Source organism: Aedes aegypti, chromosome 1, assembly GCF_002204515.2.
Source record: "Aedes aegypti strain LVP_AGWG chromosome 1, AaegL5.0 Primary Assembly, whole genome shotgun sequence".
NCBI lineage: Eukaryota > Metazoa > Arthropoda > Insecta > Diptera > Culicidae > Aedes > Aedes aegypti.
Window position 1 is genome coordinate 158,351,636 of NC_035107.1, and position 19,345 is coordinate 158,370,980.

Here is a 19,345-nt window from a genome sequence, read left to right on the forward strand (position 1 = left end):
GTCAGAAGACAAAATCTAAATTTTGTAATAAAAAGGTTGCCATTGGTTTGAAATTTACTCAACATCTAATCAAAGCTACTAACAACAGCGATCAATTATCAAAACTCATCGCTTCCTTGAAAATATAATCCCAAGCCCAGGGAATTTTAGTGCCAAACGCTTACTTAGGCTAAAAACAAAAGTTTACTCAATTTTCGAATGTTTTTCTTTTGTTTAAGTCCAAAAAACATTTTTTTATAATTTTTTAGGTTTTGTCCCACCCCTTGGCTTAAACTCAAATTTTGGGTGTATTTTGTTTTCAGTGTCCCTTCCGAAATGTCAGATAGGAACAACCCCAGTGTTAAAACTACAATCCCTGTGGTGTTTTTGTCGACTAAGCGAACGTCAAACATGATCAAAAGTGTCAATATATCCATATATTACTTTTATTTTTTTTTGTCAGTAGCGATAGGGGTAGTCCTGGCACTTTTAATCTGCCCTAAGCTCCTTCCCAGCATTTGCTTTTATAAGCCTCTATTGCGTTTATCACACAGACGTTCTTAAGCAATGTTGCTCAAATGGTCACTGTGTACTCAAGCAGCAATCAGCCCTTACCGTAGTTTTGCAGTCTAGTAGTTCAGACTACTATCAATCTGAGACGAGACACGCGAAGACGGTCTTCTTTTTCTGTGATTGCTGAGTTTTTTTCTTATTCCACTTAGTGTTTATACCAATTATGCGCATGCTGTTCAAAACCTCACATGAACATCTCAGCAAAAAATGATTGAGTTTGCATCACATCGAATCATAAATAGCTGTTTGAGTGAAATTTAATGCCAGCAAACGTAGCAGACATTAGAAATAATTAATCTTTTGCTTAGATTTATCAGCAACTTTGGAAAAAACTGCTCCGCCGATTGAGGTTTTTAATAACATTTTACTTTGAACACAATACTTTTCACTTTTTCAGCCATAGAAACGGTGGGCTGCATTTGACGTTTCGTGAGAGGGGAATCTGGGCTGCATATGACGTTGATATTTTTCGTCTTCGCGAGTCTCTCTCAGCTATCAATCTATGATAAGGCCTGAAATGCTACTAGAATGGTTAAAGTGAAGAACGAAATAGTTTTATTAAAAGTTCCTCATTCCCCATTTCATTTCATAACTCATTATTGACACTTTTATTCATCACTATAACGTATATCAACGATTATCACTCATCAACTTTCGTAAAACACTTCAGATAAATATACTTTCCATTATATCACTTTTCACTATCACAGCTACAAATTTTCATCAAAATTACATTGCACCATTTTCATATAAATTCATAACATAACATTACCACCTGTTATCATTACTAAGTAATTAAAAGATATTCAATTTTTTTTTTCATTATTTTTGTTGCTGTTGAGTCATTACTATTCAAACTACGATTTAACACTACGATCAAGAATATTACAATAAAACAAAATCACTTCGAACCATTCTTCTGCACTCGCTGTCATTATAAACCCTTTTATCATGCATGTGTGAAGAACTAGGCAATAGTGTATATATTCAGCGAAAAGATTGTAAAATGTATTTTCACCTTTTTAAATTAATGGTCATTATTATTATACATGTATTTTTCACAAAACTATCACAATCACTTCCAATTTTATTTTCAAATTTTCATCACCATAGATTTAATTATAAAATCACTATTAGCACCCTCACAATCACTAAATTTAATAACGACACAGTTCCACCAAACACTCTTTCTTATGCTGCATTATAAAACGATTGATCACACGTTGGCTTTGAAACTTAACCACCATTACTGATTAGTACAAAGGATGCTACAGCTCGTGTAAACGAACTGAAACATCAACAACCAGCACTGGTTTATAAGCAACTACTGAGCCCTGGTGGTCCCTCCGTTCGAAGAGAACCTGAAAATACGCCGAAACATATTAACAGATCCTCCGCCTGAAAGCAGCCGTTTCATGATAAATCATGAACCGTTGGAGGTGTGCCAAAGTATTAGGAAGGTGATATGTTTCACAGACGGGTATTATTATGGTGCACCTTCTACTTTGGCACCGTCAAACCCTGTGATCGTGGCCAGGGATATGCATATATTACTTTTAATTCAAGTGAAATATGCCTGCTTGTGTGTCTTAATAGTTTAGGTAAAACTTAAAGGTTTTAATATGATTTAAATATAGCAGAGAGCTAATAAAGCGCATGTTTTGACGACGATTTGGACTCACACCTACCGACGAACGCGTCTTCGGAGCAAGAACTAGTGTTCACAGAGAACATGATTGCCAGTGGTTTATTGCAGATTTGTGACGTACGTAACTCAAACGATAGACTACTTGACTTGGCCTTCGTCAGCAACAGTAGCGAAGTTGAATTGTTCGAAGTGCCATTCTCGATTTTACCTCCTGACCGCCACCACAAACCGTTCGTTTTACGTTTATTCACAAGTGAATTGGAGGCTTCGCATGCAGTGTCGGCCCAGCACGATTTCAACTTTAACCGTTGCAATTACAATGCTGTAATCGAGGAGCTGAGCTTGTTTAGATGGGAAGAACTATTCCAGGAGACCGATGTTAACGCAGCGGTTGCCAATTTCTACAACGTGGTTTTCGGGGTAATACGCAGACACACTCCTCTTCGCCGATCTTCTCCTCGCCGCCCGAATAGTTTACCGTGGTGGAACGCTGATCTTCGTCGCCGGCGAAATGTCCTCCGCAAAGTGCGTCGCCGTTTCCTGCAACACCGTTCCGAAGAAAACAGATCCCTGCTACGTAGACTCGAGGCTGAATACAACGAGTGCGTCTCTTCATCCTTCCGTGAGTACATTTTCCGCATCGAAGATGAGGTTAAGGCGGATCCTTCCGTGTTTTGGCGTTTCTTCAAAGAAAGGAAAGGGGCACAATCACTCCCATCGGAAATGTCTTTTGGTGGCATAACAAGTCACAGCCCTACGGAATCAGTCGAACTTTTTGCTGATTTTTTTAAATCAGTGTACAATCCCTCGTCTCCTTTGATATCTGCGGATGCGTTGGATTTGTTACCATCTTTCGATATTCATTTTCCGTGTCCGACGTTTTCAATAGCAGATGTCACCGAAGCCCTGAACGCCATCGACTCATCGAAAGGCCCAGGATCAGATAAACTTCCTCCTGTTTTTATCAAACGTTGTGCTGAGGTACTCGCAATACCTGTTTGTCGGTTATTCAACTTATCCTTGACTGAAGCAATTTTCCCAGACGCATGGAAGTTATCTGCAATTACACCGATACATAAAGCTGGAAACCTTCACAAGATTGAGAACTATCGACCGATTTCGATCCTCTGCTGCTTAGCGAAGACTTTCGAACGCTTGATTCACGACAGAATGTATTCGGCTGCCAAGCCCCTATTTTCACAGTATCAGCATGGCTTCATGAAGAATCGCTCTACTACTACCAACTTGATGGCGTATGTTAGTTCGCTGAACTTCAGTATGGAAAAACGCTTCCAAGTGGATAGTATTTACGTGGACTTTTCTAAAGCGTTCGACAAGGTACCGCACGACTTAACCCTAAGAAAGCTCGATAGACTAGGTTTTCCTGATTGGTTCATTAACTGGTTGAGATCGTACCTGCGTGATAGAACCGCTTATGTTAATTTAAAGTCTGTTGAGTCTACGCGTTTTCCAACTCCTTTGGGTGTCCCACAAGGTAGCCACCTGGGACCCTTGATATTTATAATTTTCGTCAATGACTTAATCGATCGAATCAATTCACATCGTCTCATGTATGCGGATGATTTGAAAATATATCGAATTATAAGCTCGTCGATAGGGCCCAGATAGCCGTAGCGGTAAACGCGCAGCTATTCAGCAAGACCAAGCTGAGGGTCGTGGGTTCGAATCCCACCGGTCGAGGATCTTTTCGGATTGGAAATTTTCTCGACTTCCCAGGGCATAGAGTATCTTCGTACCTGCCACACGATATACACATGCAAAAATGGTCAATTGGCATAGAAAGCTCTCAGTTAATAACTGTGGAAGTGCTCATAAGAACACTAAGCTGAGAAGCAGGCTTTGTTCCAGTTGGGACGTTACGCCAGAAAGAAGAAGAAGCTCGTCGATCGATTGTGCCGCGCTACAGCAAGACATCGACACCGTATCTAGTTGGTGTGTATTGAACGGTATGGAGATGAATGCGATAAAGTGTAAAGTGATTAGTTTCACCAAATCGCGGGCGCAAATGAGATTCGACTATAGCGCGAATGGAACGTTGTTGGACCGCGTAAAATCTATTAAAGATCTTGGAGTTGTTATGGACGAAAAGTTGAATTTCAACGAGCACGTTGATGCGACCACTGCCAAGGCCTTTGCTGTACTAGGATTCATTCGACGAAACGCATCCGAATTCCGTGATCCATATGCTTTAAAATCCGCTTACTGCTCGCTCGTAAGAAGCATCCTGGAATATGCTGTTCAAGTATGGGCTCCTTACCACGAAACTCAAATCGCTCGTATAGAAAGAGTGCAACGATGCTTCGTCCGATATGCCCTGAGGAGATTACCGTGGTCAAACCCGATCGTGCTGCCTGCGTATGATAGTCGGCGCCAACTAATAGGGCTGGAGTCACTACGCCATCGAAGAGTTTACCTTCAAAGGATGTTCGCATATGACGTAATAAGTAGCCGGATCGACTGCCCAGAGCTTCTGCAACAGGCGAATTTCTTTGTCCCAGCGCGTCTTTTACGTCAACGTTCTTTAATCAGGATAAGTCGACACCGTACTGTTTTCGGCCAAAATCATCCACTCGAAAAATGTTTTAATCTTTTAAATGATGTAGATATTTTTGATTTTACTATTGATAGAAATCGTTTTAAGAATATTGTGAGACAAATTTATTAGTAAGATAAGGGGTATTCAGTCTGTACAGCAAAGCTGAAGACGGTGTTAAATAAATAAAAAAAAACTTACACCACTTTTCCGAAACGTGCTTCGGAATAACCGCTGATCAGGAACAAATTGGATTTCGACTGCACCAAAACTGATTGATGGGTTTGACCTGGTCGCTTTATCCTTTGCATAGCTTTCACTGTTAACACTTTCCCCTTCGAGTTGCCCGATATTTGATAAACATGCATCCGATCCGGCAGAGAGACAGTGACTATCAGTGTCGTCTTGTTGTCAATTGCCTTAAGTTCCTCAATCTGAAAATGTTATGCACGGTTAGATAAGCAATATGTATGTTGCTCACCACTTAAACAGGGCCCTTGAACAAGATATATAATTTCGAAAGTAGTTAGCGATAATCTGAATTACCTGGAATTCTGAAACTTCCTCGTGTATATCAGAAGTCGCAGCTACAGGCACCAGCTTAACCTCTGTTTCGGCAACCGTGACCCGTGAGATTTGATTGCCAGAGTAGAGATACAGATTTCCGCTGCTTCGAACTCGTGTGAACAACATTTGATGATCAGCAGCAGTACGGTTTAGGTTCACCTTAACACGGTGCAATGTTAAATCATACTGAGATGTATCAGTTTCTGAAAGAAAAAGAAATGTGTAAGAAAGATTCAGTGAAAAGAAATTAACTGTGGCAGATAATGTTTGAACATGGTTATCCGGAGAAACTAATTAGGCCGATACGTGAAACTCTGGATGGTTCGAAATGGAAGGCAGACGAGGTGTTAACGACACTATCGTCACACGGTCGCATATACTTCTTGATTTGTGTGATACTTTGTAGTAAATTTCTTTCTTTCTTCTTTCTCGTATTCTTTGAATGCATACAATAATCTTATTTATTATTCTTAATACATTTCCATAGCCTACTGACATAATATAACAGCACATCTCCTTTTTCATATAATTTAAAGTTCAAATCTTATAAGTTCTCTAAATTCTCAAATATTATATTACGGTTGTTAAGAAAAATTTCCAGTTTGCGGTAGCCGCAGAGTTCTACCGCAGCTGTCAAAGTTCTACCGCAGGTTTCGAAATCATTCCATCATTGAAGCAAAAAATCAATCATAGTATGCTTGAAAGAGAAAACGCTATTAAGGCTAAGTAGCCCGTCATTCATTTTGGCAACAATGATGACTTTTCAGCTTGCATTTCAAAGTGATAAAACTCAGTCTTGATAGATCATATTGACTTGAAAATGTATCACTGTACGCGCTAACATGCATAAAGTATGCTGATACTTTTTCAGCTGTGTCAGTGCTAAACCAATTGATTTTCTTTGATTCGAAATCGTGATATGAATTAGCAACAATCATCAACGACGCGTACAAATTTCAATGACGGCCTACTTCGCCTTAAAAATAGCAACAAACAACAATCATCAAGACGGTATCCAAGGTATCATTGAAGCCTTCTGATGATTTACCAGTGCAAATCAGTGATGTGACAGCTGCGGTAGCTTTTCGTTGTACCGTAAAACGGAAAGTTTTCCCTAAAATTGCAATATGTCATAATTTTTTGATATTATTATAAGTTATGGGTCCACTTTGGACACTTTTTCAATTTCGCTCACATCAATCGCAACAGATTCTTGAACAGCAAGTACAAAGAAATGATTATGGGATTATTCAAATTCAGCTGAATTATCTTCAAGTACGAGGCGTGACAACGAATCCGCTATATTACCTGATCCTTTTCGATATTTTACCGTGAACTTGAATGACTGAAGTCGGAGTACCCACCGTTCAATTCTGGCACAGGGTTTAGGCGTGGGAGCAAATATAACTTCTAATGGCTTGTGGTCGGTTTCCAACTCAAACTCTCGACCAATTAAGAGCGTTGAAATTTTTTCCACGGGCCATACTAGCGCTAAAGCTTCTTTTTCTGTTTGGCAATACATTTTCTCTGTTATTGTCAAGCTTTTACTCGCATAACTGATGATACGAGGATCAGAATTCTCCATCAAATTGTACAAGTACTGCACCTAAAGCTACAGGAGAAGCATCCGTAATTACTCTAGTCCTTAATAAATTATCAAAAAAGGACAGGGTCTTTACATTGGCTATGAGTGTTTTCAAATGTTCAAAGCTTTCTTTGTGTTTCTGCAACCAACAAAAGTTCTGGTCCTTACATATTAACTGTCGAAGTGCTTCCGTGATTGTATCTAAATCAGGAATGAATTTTCCTACATATGTAACAAGGCCAAGAAAACTTCTAACCTCTTCAGGTGACATTGCATGTCCAAGAAATTCAACTTGGCTAACCTTGAAAATACATTTTTCTTGGTTCAGTAAAATATTTCGAATTTTAAGTACTTTAAGGACTTCGTTTAACGCTTCGTCATGATCTTCTTCTGTTTCACCGAAAACCATAATATCGTCTATGAAATTCACAACATTTTCGCATTCCGATAAAATATGCTCCATAACTTTTTGGAACATTTCCGGGGCGCATGAAATACCAAACATTAATCTTTTGTATCTAATTAAGCCCTTATGACATATAAATGTTGTTATGTATCTAGACGATTCTTCTAATTCAATCTAATGTAATCAAATCGAAGTAAAATAACAATCGACAATATTAGTATCCTTAAAAAAATATTACATAGGATTATTTCTTCCAGAATTTACTTGATGAAAAGCATCCTTAATGTCTAAACGGCTGAAGAAATTACCTGATGAAAAGCATCCTTAATGTCTAAACGGCTGAAGAAACGTGCTGACTGAAACGAGGCAAAAAATCTTCAAAAGTGGGTATCATATGACGTTCTCTCTGAATCGCTTGATTTGCACGTCGCATGTGCACACAGAGACGTAAATCACCGTTATCCTTCACAATCGTAACAAGTGGTGATACCCATTCTGCTGGACCGGATACTGGCTCGATGATGTCCATGGCCAAAAGATGATCCAATTTGTCTTCAATTTTGCTAACTAATGCTTTTGGAGGTCGACGAACTTGTTGAGCAACTGGTGTAACAATTTGATTAATAGGGATTTTTACTTGAACATTTTTCATTTTCGGGAATGAACGTTTCTCCAAGACTGTCAGTGAGTTGATTTGATTCGGCAATCCAATTTACAATACTCCAAGGCGCTTAGCAGTTTCTTTCCCGAGTAGCGATTGTTGTTCACCTTTGATGACATAGAACAATGCGCTCATTTCATGCTTGCTGTTCGTATTCTCCACTTCTATGTTTGCCTCAAATGCGTGAACAATCTCTAATGGTTTTGCTTCAGGACCATATCCTCTCAAAACCATATTGGAGACGTTAGATCCGTGGTCACCAAAGTGCGACCCGCAGGCCGCACATGATGTCTGTATCTCTTAAATCTGATAAGTTCCGCAATTTTAATAATATATTTATATTCTATAATATTCTTGGAACTTCCTGAATCAATTAGGACTTGTATCAATACTCCTCCAATTTTTGTCCACAGATATTCGTCTCCATCTCCGATATTAAAAATAAAGCTTTCAGGTTCGTCTTGTTCAAGATTCTCGTCTGCCACAATTGCACGGACGTTTCCAAATTTCCTTCGTTTTACTGGTTGACTCCCCGGATAAAAACGAATCATTCAGTGAATGGAATAAACCATTAATGTACAATATAACGTATTGGATACAATACAGCGTATTGTAATTGAATGTCGAAACAACATCATTCTTGTTTGAATATACAATTCAAAAACAATACAGTCATCTCTCCCTTACTCGATATTGAAGGGACCATCGAGTTAGGGAGGTATCGAGTTACAGAACACAGAAGCAGTGCAACTGCGTTCCAAGGGACCATCGAGTTAGCCATGAAAACCAACTTTTACTATGGTTCTCTAACTCGATATCGAGATACAGAATATCGAGTAAGGGAGAGTTAACTGTATAATATATTGTAACAGAACAATGTATTGTTTTTTATTGGTTTTATACCTTATAATTTTGGTCAAATTCCTATTTTCGCGTAAAACAACTGTTGCTTTTTTCTGTGTAGCTTGGCTAAAAGAAGTAAACAAAACAAGTTCAGAAAGCAAGAAATGTTGGTGAAAAATATTCAAAAAGTAAAAATAAGTAGTTTTGTAGAAGTCACTTGACATTAGCTGTAACGACGAATGCAACCATGGTAAATATCTTTACTTCTATAGGAGTTAAAATTATTTCGCTACCGTTGACACGAATATCCGGTAAGTTGGGAGACAATCCATACAAAATACAAATTCTATACTTTTCACCACTAATAAATACAGTTTATTGAATTGTTTTGTATTGTACAACAATACATGAATTGCTAATCAAGACAATACATGAAAAATATATCGTATTGTATTTTCAAAATGTGTGTATGAGAAAATATCTAAATATGTATTGTCACGATACTTAACCACCCATACATTATATTGCAAAAATCTCATAAACCATACAGTGAACTGTTCAAAACAATATATTGTACTGTAATTGTATTGTCATTTTACTATATACTGTATTGTATTTCCAATATATCGAATAGTACTGTTACAATATGTTATATTGTTTTTGTATTGTATTTTTTATCCGGGTCATAATTGGTTCTTCATAACTCCGCTTGAATGATGTTCCTGATCGACATACTTAAGCATAATGTCCAATTTTGTGGCACTTTTCACATTTTCTTCCTCGTGCAGGGCATTTACGATCGTTGCCATGATGATTTTGCTTACCACAACGGAAACACGTCCTATCGGGATGTTTGAAAGTAGTATTTAGCTTGTTATTACGCGCAATGGAATCTTGAACTGTTAATGTTGAATTATCTCCAAATCTAGTGTTTTCTATACTGCCCATAAACGCATAATTGTCCCATGTGAATAGGAAACCAAGCAAACATGAGACTGACATGTGTTTATGGGTAGTATAGCTTTCGACTGAAGTTTGATTGACTCTGAGGAATTCACAATACGTGTTAACTGTGCCAAATTCAGTTTCTCTTTTTGCAATAACTTCTCTCGTAATTCGGCAGGAGCATGATAAATCACCTTGTCTATGATGCGCAATTCATGACTCTCGGTTTCGGTCTTTCCAAAGTTGCATCTTCTCGCCTGATCTGCACAACGCATCAAAAACTTCCCCAACGTCTCGCGTTTCCCTTCATTGGTTATCGATTGTGAAAGTTTGCAAAATTCGTTTCGATCGAATGAATCATGCTGTTTTGGTGTGAAGTGGCCATCAAGCTTTGCTATAGCCACATAGTACGGATCAACTCCTTTTTCTATATCTTCGACGACATCAGCTCTCTCAATTGAATAAAATGAGTATTGAAGCTCCATACCTCCTTTCGCAAGTAGAATATTCTTGATTTTAGTCGAATTCTCCTCATTGCTGGCCGCCACAATGACTTCAAAATTCCGTTTCCAACGCATCCATTCTATCCGGGTTAGCGTCTCGGGTAAATGATTAACACTTCAGTCGTCGCGCTGTTGTATTTTGTACAACAGTGGTGAAAAAACCTCGCTTATCGTACACAGCATAAGCGTGGTGGTTCTGGTGGTGGTAAACCGCGCGACGACTGAAGGGTTAAACTTGAACGGGCTGATGTTCCATCCTTCCATTCTTTCTCAAGCTGAAAATTTCAAAATTACACTATAGATGGTTGTTATGGTACTACATATAGGTTGTTTTTTTTTTCGCAACAACAGCGAAGTGTCCTGCCGATAGCAGTGTGTCTAACTTTATATTACGCGTTGCAAGAAAAAATTTGATACCTGGAAAATTTCGAGCTACTGATTCATTTCAAAAAGCAATAATGACACAACCCCCCTGTAAAGTGCGGTTTCCTACTAAGTTGGTCTCAAACGTGGGTAATCCGTTTACATGGAGAACCGTAATTTACAAGTTTGTACAATTTTGTAGAAAATACTATTGCAAAATGTTGGTTTAACAATTTGCTACACTTCACCACTTCACTAAACTTTGCTGTACATTGTCAACGAGTCGAATCATGCCTAAAACTGCAAAGCTTACTGTGGTTCATTTCCTCTGTGCGGGGATTGCTTGCTGCGCGTTATTTCCGCGAAGCTATCCGAATTTTTTAATTGCCCCGCAATATAGGGTAAATGATGGCTTCGGCACCCTGAGGGTGTTTTCGGCAGCACTAACTTATCGTCCTTGTTTAAATTTATCTACGGAACAAGAGTTAACTTCAATGTACTCAACATATTCCTTGAACTATAATCTTCCATGTAAATCACATCTTACACAAAAATATAATATATCATGGGTTTTATCATTAAATCAAATAAATGCTTACGAAATTATCGTCATTTGTGAGCTGCCGAATAAAACAACACAAGAACAGCTTACAAAAACTCACCACTTTAAAAGGTCCAATTCTCCGCTCCAATGCCATTTTTCTACAAAAGCTACGCACCGATCACTTATGCACTATTGAACTTTTGATTTATATATAAAGCACTCGATAATACTTAATTTTTATGCTTTAAATCACAAATTGAAATTAATGCACTTTGATTTCCTCGGCAATCACTTTTTATTACTGGACTAGGTTGCCAGAAAACCATATTCAATTGCGGTGTATTTATCATTCACGATTTAAATTCACCGAAGAAATCGAACACAACAAATTAATTTATTTGAATTAGGCAACAAAGCATGCATTGGTAACAATTGAGCCTTTTTATACTTTTTTATTAGAAGATTGTAGTGCATAATCTTCAATATATTGAGAAACATATAAAATATACGTCTTTTAATAGTTGAACTATTTTGGCAACACTCCTGTTGTTCTACAGGCAATCAGAGGATGATGTTTTTGTGTCAAGTCATAAGTGAATTGATTTGCAAAGGGCCTATTCTGATTTTCTCATACACTGAGAAAAATGGGAACGCAAATAAATTTTACTGGCAAAGTTTGGATTTTGATCTGAATGAGCCGATCGAACAATATTCATAAACCAAAAAAAAGTCGCATTCGGAATTTTTTTTAATGTTACCATTCATTCTCTCGGTAATAACTTGATGATAGAGCGTTCAAGAGCAGCAACCTTTACAGACCACAACCATATCGAGCCATTCAGCGTGTCAGCGAATAGTTCAACTCATGGTGAAATTATTTACCTTTCGAATTTAAAGAAATTTGAAAACAAATGTGCAAGTACCGTCGTTGGGGGTGAGATTTGGCCAAAAATGCGTTAGTCCTCATTTATTTTTGAACAAATTTCGCAATTTGACTTGATGTGTCCGGCTAAATAAAAAAAAAATATGTATACTCATTGCAAATTCTGAACAAACAATTGAAATTTGATTATTTTCCTTTAAATTGAAGACGTAAAATTTCCCTACCCATAGTGATAGTATCATTTGATAGTATCAAAAGATGGACGTGATAATGATAAATGAGAGGGATAAATTTGAAGCCTGTTACCTGGAATCGAACCAAGAACCTTGTGATCGATAGGCTCGTGCGCACTCCCCTCGTCTATCGGGTTTATGGACAAAAGGTCGAAAGACAAAAGGTCGAAAGAACAAAAGCAGTGTTGCTCAGACTCATTTCCCCGAAAATAACATTTTCCGAACTACGAAGCCACGAACTACTACAACCATGCTCTATCCTCCTAAGCTAGAAAAGCAAATGGTTAAGCTTGAGTACTGCACTCAAAATCGATCAATTTTGATCCCAGAGAGCCACAATTGAAGTTTCGGTGAAATGAAATGAGTGAGTGAGTGAGTGCGAATCATTTCACCGAAACTTGAATTGCGGCCCACCGAGATCGAAACTGTCGAATCCCATGTGCAACACTCAAGCCCAACCACCTCCCCCTCCATCTCAGGAATACAACGCACAGTTATAACAGTTCATGGCTTCACAATTCGAATTTCGGGGAAATGAGTCTGGTCAACACTGATCAAAAGGTCGAAAATGATTTGCTTGGTGGTAAATTTTTCTTTCTTTGAAAAAAGATTTTCGACCTTTTGCCCCCCTATTTTGTTCTTCGACCTTTTGTCATTTCGACCTTTTGTCCTTTCGACCTTTTGTCTTTCGACCTTCTGCCCTTGACCTTTTGTCATAGATTACGTCTATCGACGCCTTGATGTGGGGTGATGCTAAAACGATACATAAAGCTTTTGTATTGCAATAATCGTTCCTTCTTTCTTAAGGCAAAATGTATGAATTTCTATAGTCCAGATCGCCGCGTGTTGAATTGATACGCAATAAGAACAAATCAAGCTAATCGTGTTCGACCATTCCCCCCTCTGCAACGGTCCTTGTATGAAAAACATATATTTTGTGTTTGGGCCGCAACGTTTGAGCCTACTCCCACTCCCCCTAGAGCGTTACGTAATTTGTGGACGGCGCCTTAGTCTGCACAAATTTAGTGGCGTTGTGTATTCAATATGACTCTCAGCTATTCTATTTATACCTGCAATGCTGTTCTCAGTGTAGTCTGTATTTTTCTGCTTTGGCCCTTTCAACAAATAGAACATAATGAGTGACGTTCAATTTCAGGCATTGTCAACAAAAACAAAAAGTTATCAATACATAACCTAGTTTTTGTATATTTTTGGATTGCCGAAGAGAACAATTTTGTTGCCGACAATAGTAATTGCATTGCCGATAAAAGAACAAGTACCTCGTGACTTTGGTGACGAAAAATAGTCGATTTAGAGAACAAAATAGTGTTTTGTGCATAATGATTAATAAATGAAGTGTGCTCAAGTGTAGTTCAGGTGTCTCCTGTTAATTATTGTGCTTTGTTGTTGTGTATAATTGCCTTCCTAAAAGTTCAACTGCTTAGGCTGCCGACAATACGTAAGTTCCCCTATATTGGCATTTACGCCTTTCCCCGCTCTAGCAGTGGAGTGTCCTGCCCAGGGTTGGGAAAAAATCTGAAATTCACTCTACAGTAGCCAAATAAAGCCAATCACAGTCAGCGAAGCCAGTGAAACTCACGCCCATCGCTGCTGTAGGCAAAAAGCCTTGAAAATTGCAAAACACCCGTTGCTAAGGGCAACCCAAAATTACTGTAGAAAAATGTTCTATTTCCCGTTGCATTTCTCGCATTTAGAGCCTTCAATGACACTACTGATTCAGAGAAAATCATGTACCCAATTTAGGCTACTTGATGATATTCACGATTTTAAACTACTGTAGTGAGAGAGCCACGTGATTTTCGCGAAATTCAAGCCTACTACTATAGTGGTTATCACGCCCAATGGTATGGGTGCCCTAGTGTAGATGTAGTTGTGAACCTTAGAGGAAAACAATATGCACTCTGTCTCGAAAAACACCCAGAATCCAGGTGTAAATTTTTCAAATAGGGTAATATTTCCATATGCATTTTGATGAGTCTAGAAAGCGTGTGCAAGTTTCTTTGAGGAAAACAAAAACAAACTGTGTATGACGAGCGTATGCTAGTCTACGTGTGTTCAAATGTCACTAAGCTCTACAGTGGGGATTCGCTCGTTGGGGGTCCGCTACATGGAATGACTCGATGGTTGGATGTTCGCTGGTTGGAAAATATTCCAACTAAAAAGCACTCGAATGTCAAGATAATATGTCAAACTGACTTTGACGTCTGAGTACCGTCGCATTGAAGTCTCCATATATAGAACAAATGTGTATGTATATGTGCGTTTCGTGACGTTTCGCTCTCTAGATGCGTTAGTCTGGAGCATTTTCACCAGCCGTCAGTCGTTCCAACTAACGGGTCGGATTCGCTAGATGGAAGGCAGTCGTGTTCCAACCAGCGAATTCCCGCTGTATTACTATTCCCAGCACTGGTCCTGCCGGAGCAGTGTGTCCTGTCGTAACAGTCTTACTTATGTTATCAAGCCAATTAGTAATTGCAAATCCTTACTTGTTTCAATCGTTATTTTCTTTTAGTTTTGGTTTTTCCACGTGATTTGGATTCGGACCCTTCGTAATTGCTTTACCGTTTATTGTTAGTTTTGGTTGATTTCTTATTCGTGATTCATGGAAATAGACTTGAAAGTCTTGACAATTTATCCTCGCCGCCAGATGTGATACCTTGTAGTAAATACTACCGTATTCTTTGAATGCATACAATAATCTGATTTATTATTCTTAATACATTTCCATAGCCTACTGACATAATATAACAGCACAATTTGTGAACAATATCGACATCATTGGATCGATCCCAGAGGCCTTCTTTGTGCATATGAAGAGGACGACGGGGGTATGATTTAGGGTAGATGTACCAATAGTGGAGATACTAATTTACATGTTAATGTTGTAACGGGAAGTGAGAAAAAAGATTTCATCGCAGTAACCCACGGTATGCCAGTAAAAAATAATACCTCCACTATTGGTACACTGTTCCTTTAGTTGCTGTACGTTTTTAATTTGTGTTCTTATGGGGCTCTGCACTGTTTTGATTTTGCATGGGATTTTGACTTTTACTGGCCTTGTTGTGTACAATATTTGTGAAGGAGTAAAAGAGAAAGAATGAGTTTTGTGCAGAGCCCCATAGGCCTCTGCACAAAAGTCTTCCTCTCTCTCACTCTTGCACAAAATGTGTAAACAAGGCCAGTAAACGTCAAAATCCCATACTAAATCAAAACAGTGCACAGGCCTATAGTTGCGGTATCCGTTGTTTTCTTATGGGATCCTCCCGATCCTCCACTATGGACCAATGCACGAGTTCACTAATTTGACGTTTGAGCGGAGCCGTGTTATTTATGTGACCATGGAAAGAAATATCACTTAAGGTGAAACAGTTTTGAATCAACTTCTAAGATTGCATTGAAACTTCAAAGGCACAAATCTCGCGAAGAAAGCATCCAACATCAGTGCACTTATTATTTTGGCTTTGTGCACTAGCAGAAAGCTTAAAATTAGAAGATCAGAAACGTTTGCCAACTATTTCTCCAGTTTTGTGCCTTTGAAAACGTGAGTAGGTGCTCAGGTCGGCCATTGTGCCGGCCATCTTTGGATTCCGAGATGTTTCACCTTAAATTGCTAAAATATTTCCTGTACCAATGGACCGATACACGCGTTCACTATTTGACGTTTGAGCGGTGCCGTGTTATTTACGTGACCATGGCAACGAGTGAATACGGCACCGCTCAAACGTCAAATTAGTGAACTCGTGCATTGGTCCATGGACCGATGCACGAGTTCACTAATTTGACGTTTGAGCGGTGCCGAATTCACTAGTTTCCATGGTGACATAAATAACACGGCACCGCTCAAACGTCAAATAATGAACTCGTGCATAGATCCATTGGTACAGGAAAAATTTTAGCAATTTAAGAGATATTTCTTCATCAGTTTGAAAAGAATTTGAACGCTCTTTTCAACTATTCCGTGTATCAACAAGCAAATACGTCGATTGGCAGTGTCGGTTCTGTGGCTAATGTAATAAAATCAGTGAAAATTGCACTAACGCAACTGTAGAAACACCCACAACTAATGGATCACTTACCCTATCCAATTTTAATAGTTGTTTTTTGCCAATTTGATGTTGAAACAGTACCCTGTACGAATATGAATTTGAATCACTGTATGTCTGTGGGGATTCTTTCATACGTGACGTAATTCATGAACGTTCCCAAATTTGCGATGCAGCCGAAACAGATTGGGAGATCCACCAGGAATAATCTCGCATTAACTGATTCTCTTCTTTCATGTTCCTGGCCAATTTCGCCGAGTAGCTACTTACCACGGGAATGCGCTTGTGGAGCTTGCCTAGTCCTTCGCTCGGATGATAAGAGATCCAACCTTCGCCGCATGAGAACATCCAAATCGGAGCCCCCATCACTGAATCCATTCCAACACCACGCCACCTGGAAACCAATCAAAATAGAAGTTTGCCAAAATAAAAATCGTTCAACGCTATAATTTACCTGAAGCGCAATCGCCGACAACAGTAACCACTTTGGAAGAATCATATTCACTGAGAAAGAAATGCCCACATTCTCCGAAATCGGATTCCTCCAGAACAAAAGCAGAACCACTTCCTGTTTCTTTGTGAAATGTTTACTTGTACTATGAAATCTTTCACAGGCAAATGACAGTTTTTGTTCAGTGAGACCACACACGCTAAGATCAGTTTACCCAAATATGAGTGAAGTTTACCCATAATCGCCGAAAAGGCCGAAAAGTGCACACACTCATTTTATGGGTAAATGCTACTTTACTCATAAATGAGTTAAGCTCATTTACCTTTATATGGGTAAATTGTAATACTCACAGAACTTTTTCAGTGGTAACTTCATAATGGGTCACAGTCACTCGAGAAAATATATATCATCAATTATAAAAATTATGTTTGAAGTTCACTCAGGCAAAAATACTATGAATATCCATTGTTTTCCCTTAAGTTTATTTGCCACAAGAAATCGGTAAGTATTTCATTGATTCATCTTATGATTTGATCTGAATCATGTCAATGTGATGTCTTGCTTATTTCATAAAACAGCCTTATGAACATTGATATGATTATTTAAGATTTTTTTTCTTTCAGTAGTATAAACCTGAGACGAGACTCGCGGAGACGGTCTTCTTTTTCTGCGATTGCTGAGTTTTTTTCTTATTCCACTCAGTGTTTTCCTCAATCATGCGCAAGCCGTTCAAACTCTCACATGAACATCTCAGTAAAAAAAACTATTGCGTTTGTATCGCACCGAAGAATATACGGCCATACGGCCTTTTGAGTAAATTTTATGCCAGCAAACGTAGCAGACATTATAAATAACTAGTCTTGTGTTCAGATTTATCAGAATCTTTGCTCCACTAACGTAGGTTTTTAATAATAGTTTATTTTGAAAACAATACTTGTCACTTTTTCAGCCATTTGACGTTTCGTGACAGCGGAATCTGGGCTGCATATGACGTTGATATTTTTCCTCTTCGCGAGTCTCTCTCAGGTATAAACTACATTACTTTTCATAACACTAATTATTAATTCTTTATGGGCCCATTCACAAATTTCATAACGCTGAAGGAGGTAGGTGGGTGTCTTGAAGATGTTACAGCTCATGTGAAATTTGGAAAACGGTCATACAAATTGCGTTATGAGGGGGTGGGTGGGTGTCAAAAATGGTCAATTTTAGTGTTATGAAATTTGTGAATAAACCCTATTCGTTTTTTATACCTCGTGAACAACACATTTCATTCTAAAACCTGATTCGCTGCTGACAAGTGAATTCTCGGCCTATCTTGATGCATGGGAAATTACTGCAAGGAATTGATCAAGAATGCGCTTTTTTTCTAATCGCTGTACGCAGTTGAAAAGAAATGTCAATTCAAATGGGAGTCGCTGCAGAAATTTTCTGCAAGGAACCGGTGAGAAATTTCTTTTCAGTAGCAAATCGGGCTTAAATATTTACTGTATTTCCAATGCGTTCATTTACTTAATATTAGGTAAATGATTACCTAACGAGTAGAAATCGAATTTCCACCTACTTTGTCGTGTTGCTACTCGATTTACAATAATAATATGCATATTATGCAGTTAAGTACTATTGCATATCGAGCTGTGACGTAGCGAAAATTCGATTTTTAAAGTACCCATATGAAATCTATATTAGCCTTCTGAAATAGGTTTTTATAGATTTTTCAACGCTTCATAAGGGAAAATTTATGAAATTCGTTAATTTATTTGCCTGAGTGTTAGTCAAGTGCTCAAGTGTCTGGATTTCAAGTCAAAACGGTATTTATACAGGTTAGCACAGGCCCATGGCACGGGACAACTTTTAGCGTAGTCAACATCTTCATGTGTTTACTCATTTTCGGGTAATTTGAATCGAGAGTGCAATCAGAATGCGAAGTTTTTTTTTAATGTTTATGATCCATAATCGAGCAAGTGTCGCAATCAAATCACTGATTGCTTGCTTGGAGGCTTGCAGGATGCCTTTTAATGTTCGAAATGTTGAATGTGCTTCAAGAGCGGTCTATGTACGACTTTAAGAACTTAACAAAACGCAAATTTTTATGCAAAATTATTGATGATATCTATTTTAGTTCAAAAGTTATTAAAGTTTTTCTGCTTAAAATCCTTTGTTTTTCTGGGCATTTTATTAGAGTTACAAAAATAACACATCTGTAATTTTTTGATATAATATACAATTTTATTTTATCTTTTGAGTGCCGTCAAAAGATATTTTTTATGTTTGCCCCAACCAAAGATATTCACAATCATAGTAGGCATGTTTTTGAGAGAAAAACAACAATAACTCCCAAACGGAAGGAGATAGCGAGTTTCTTTACTCACCAAATTACGCATTTTTCAAAGCTCTAAAAGTGTTTCATAGACTACTTTGATGAGAAATTTGAATTGAAAACTCTAGAGCCAGAAAATCAGTTTTGTTCGGACTACCCTATGTCACCGTAGGAAAAATGCTCTAAATCGGTCAATTTAAGAGATACAAAAAACTTTTTTTTG

General features: G+C 38.2%; 1 protein-coding gene across 1 annotated transcript in view; it reads right to left on the reverse strand.

Annotated features, from left to right (window-relative positions):
• The window catches only part of LOC110678777, a 67,582-nt gene extending 50,620 nt beyond the window's left edge, over positions 1-16,962 (reverse strand). Inside the window, exons 1-4 of the mRNA XM_021852123.1 lie at positions 16,806-16,962; positions 16,622-16,745; positions 5,301-5,524; positions 4,956-5,188 (exon numbers count right to left, since the gene is read on the reverse strand). Of these exons, the coding sequence (XP_021707815.1) occupies positions 4,956-5,188; positions 5,301-5,524; positions 16,622-16,745; positions 16,806-16,850 (626 nt within the window). The 5' untranslated portion in view covers positions 16,851-16,962. The remainder of the gene's footprint in view (positions 1-4,955; positions 5,189-5,300; positions 5,525-16,621; positions 16,746-16,805) is intronic.
• Positions 16,963-19,345: the final 2,383 nt, after the last annotated feature.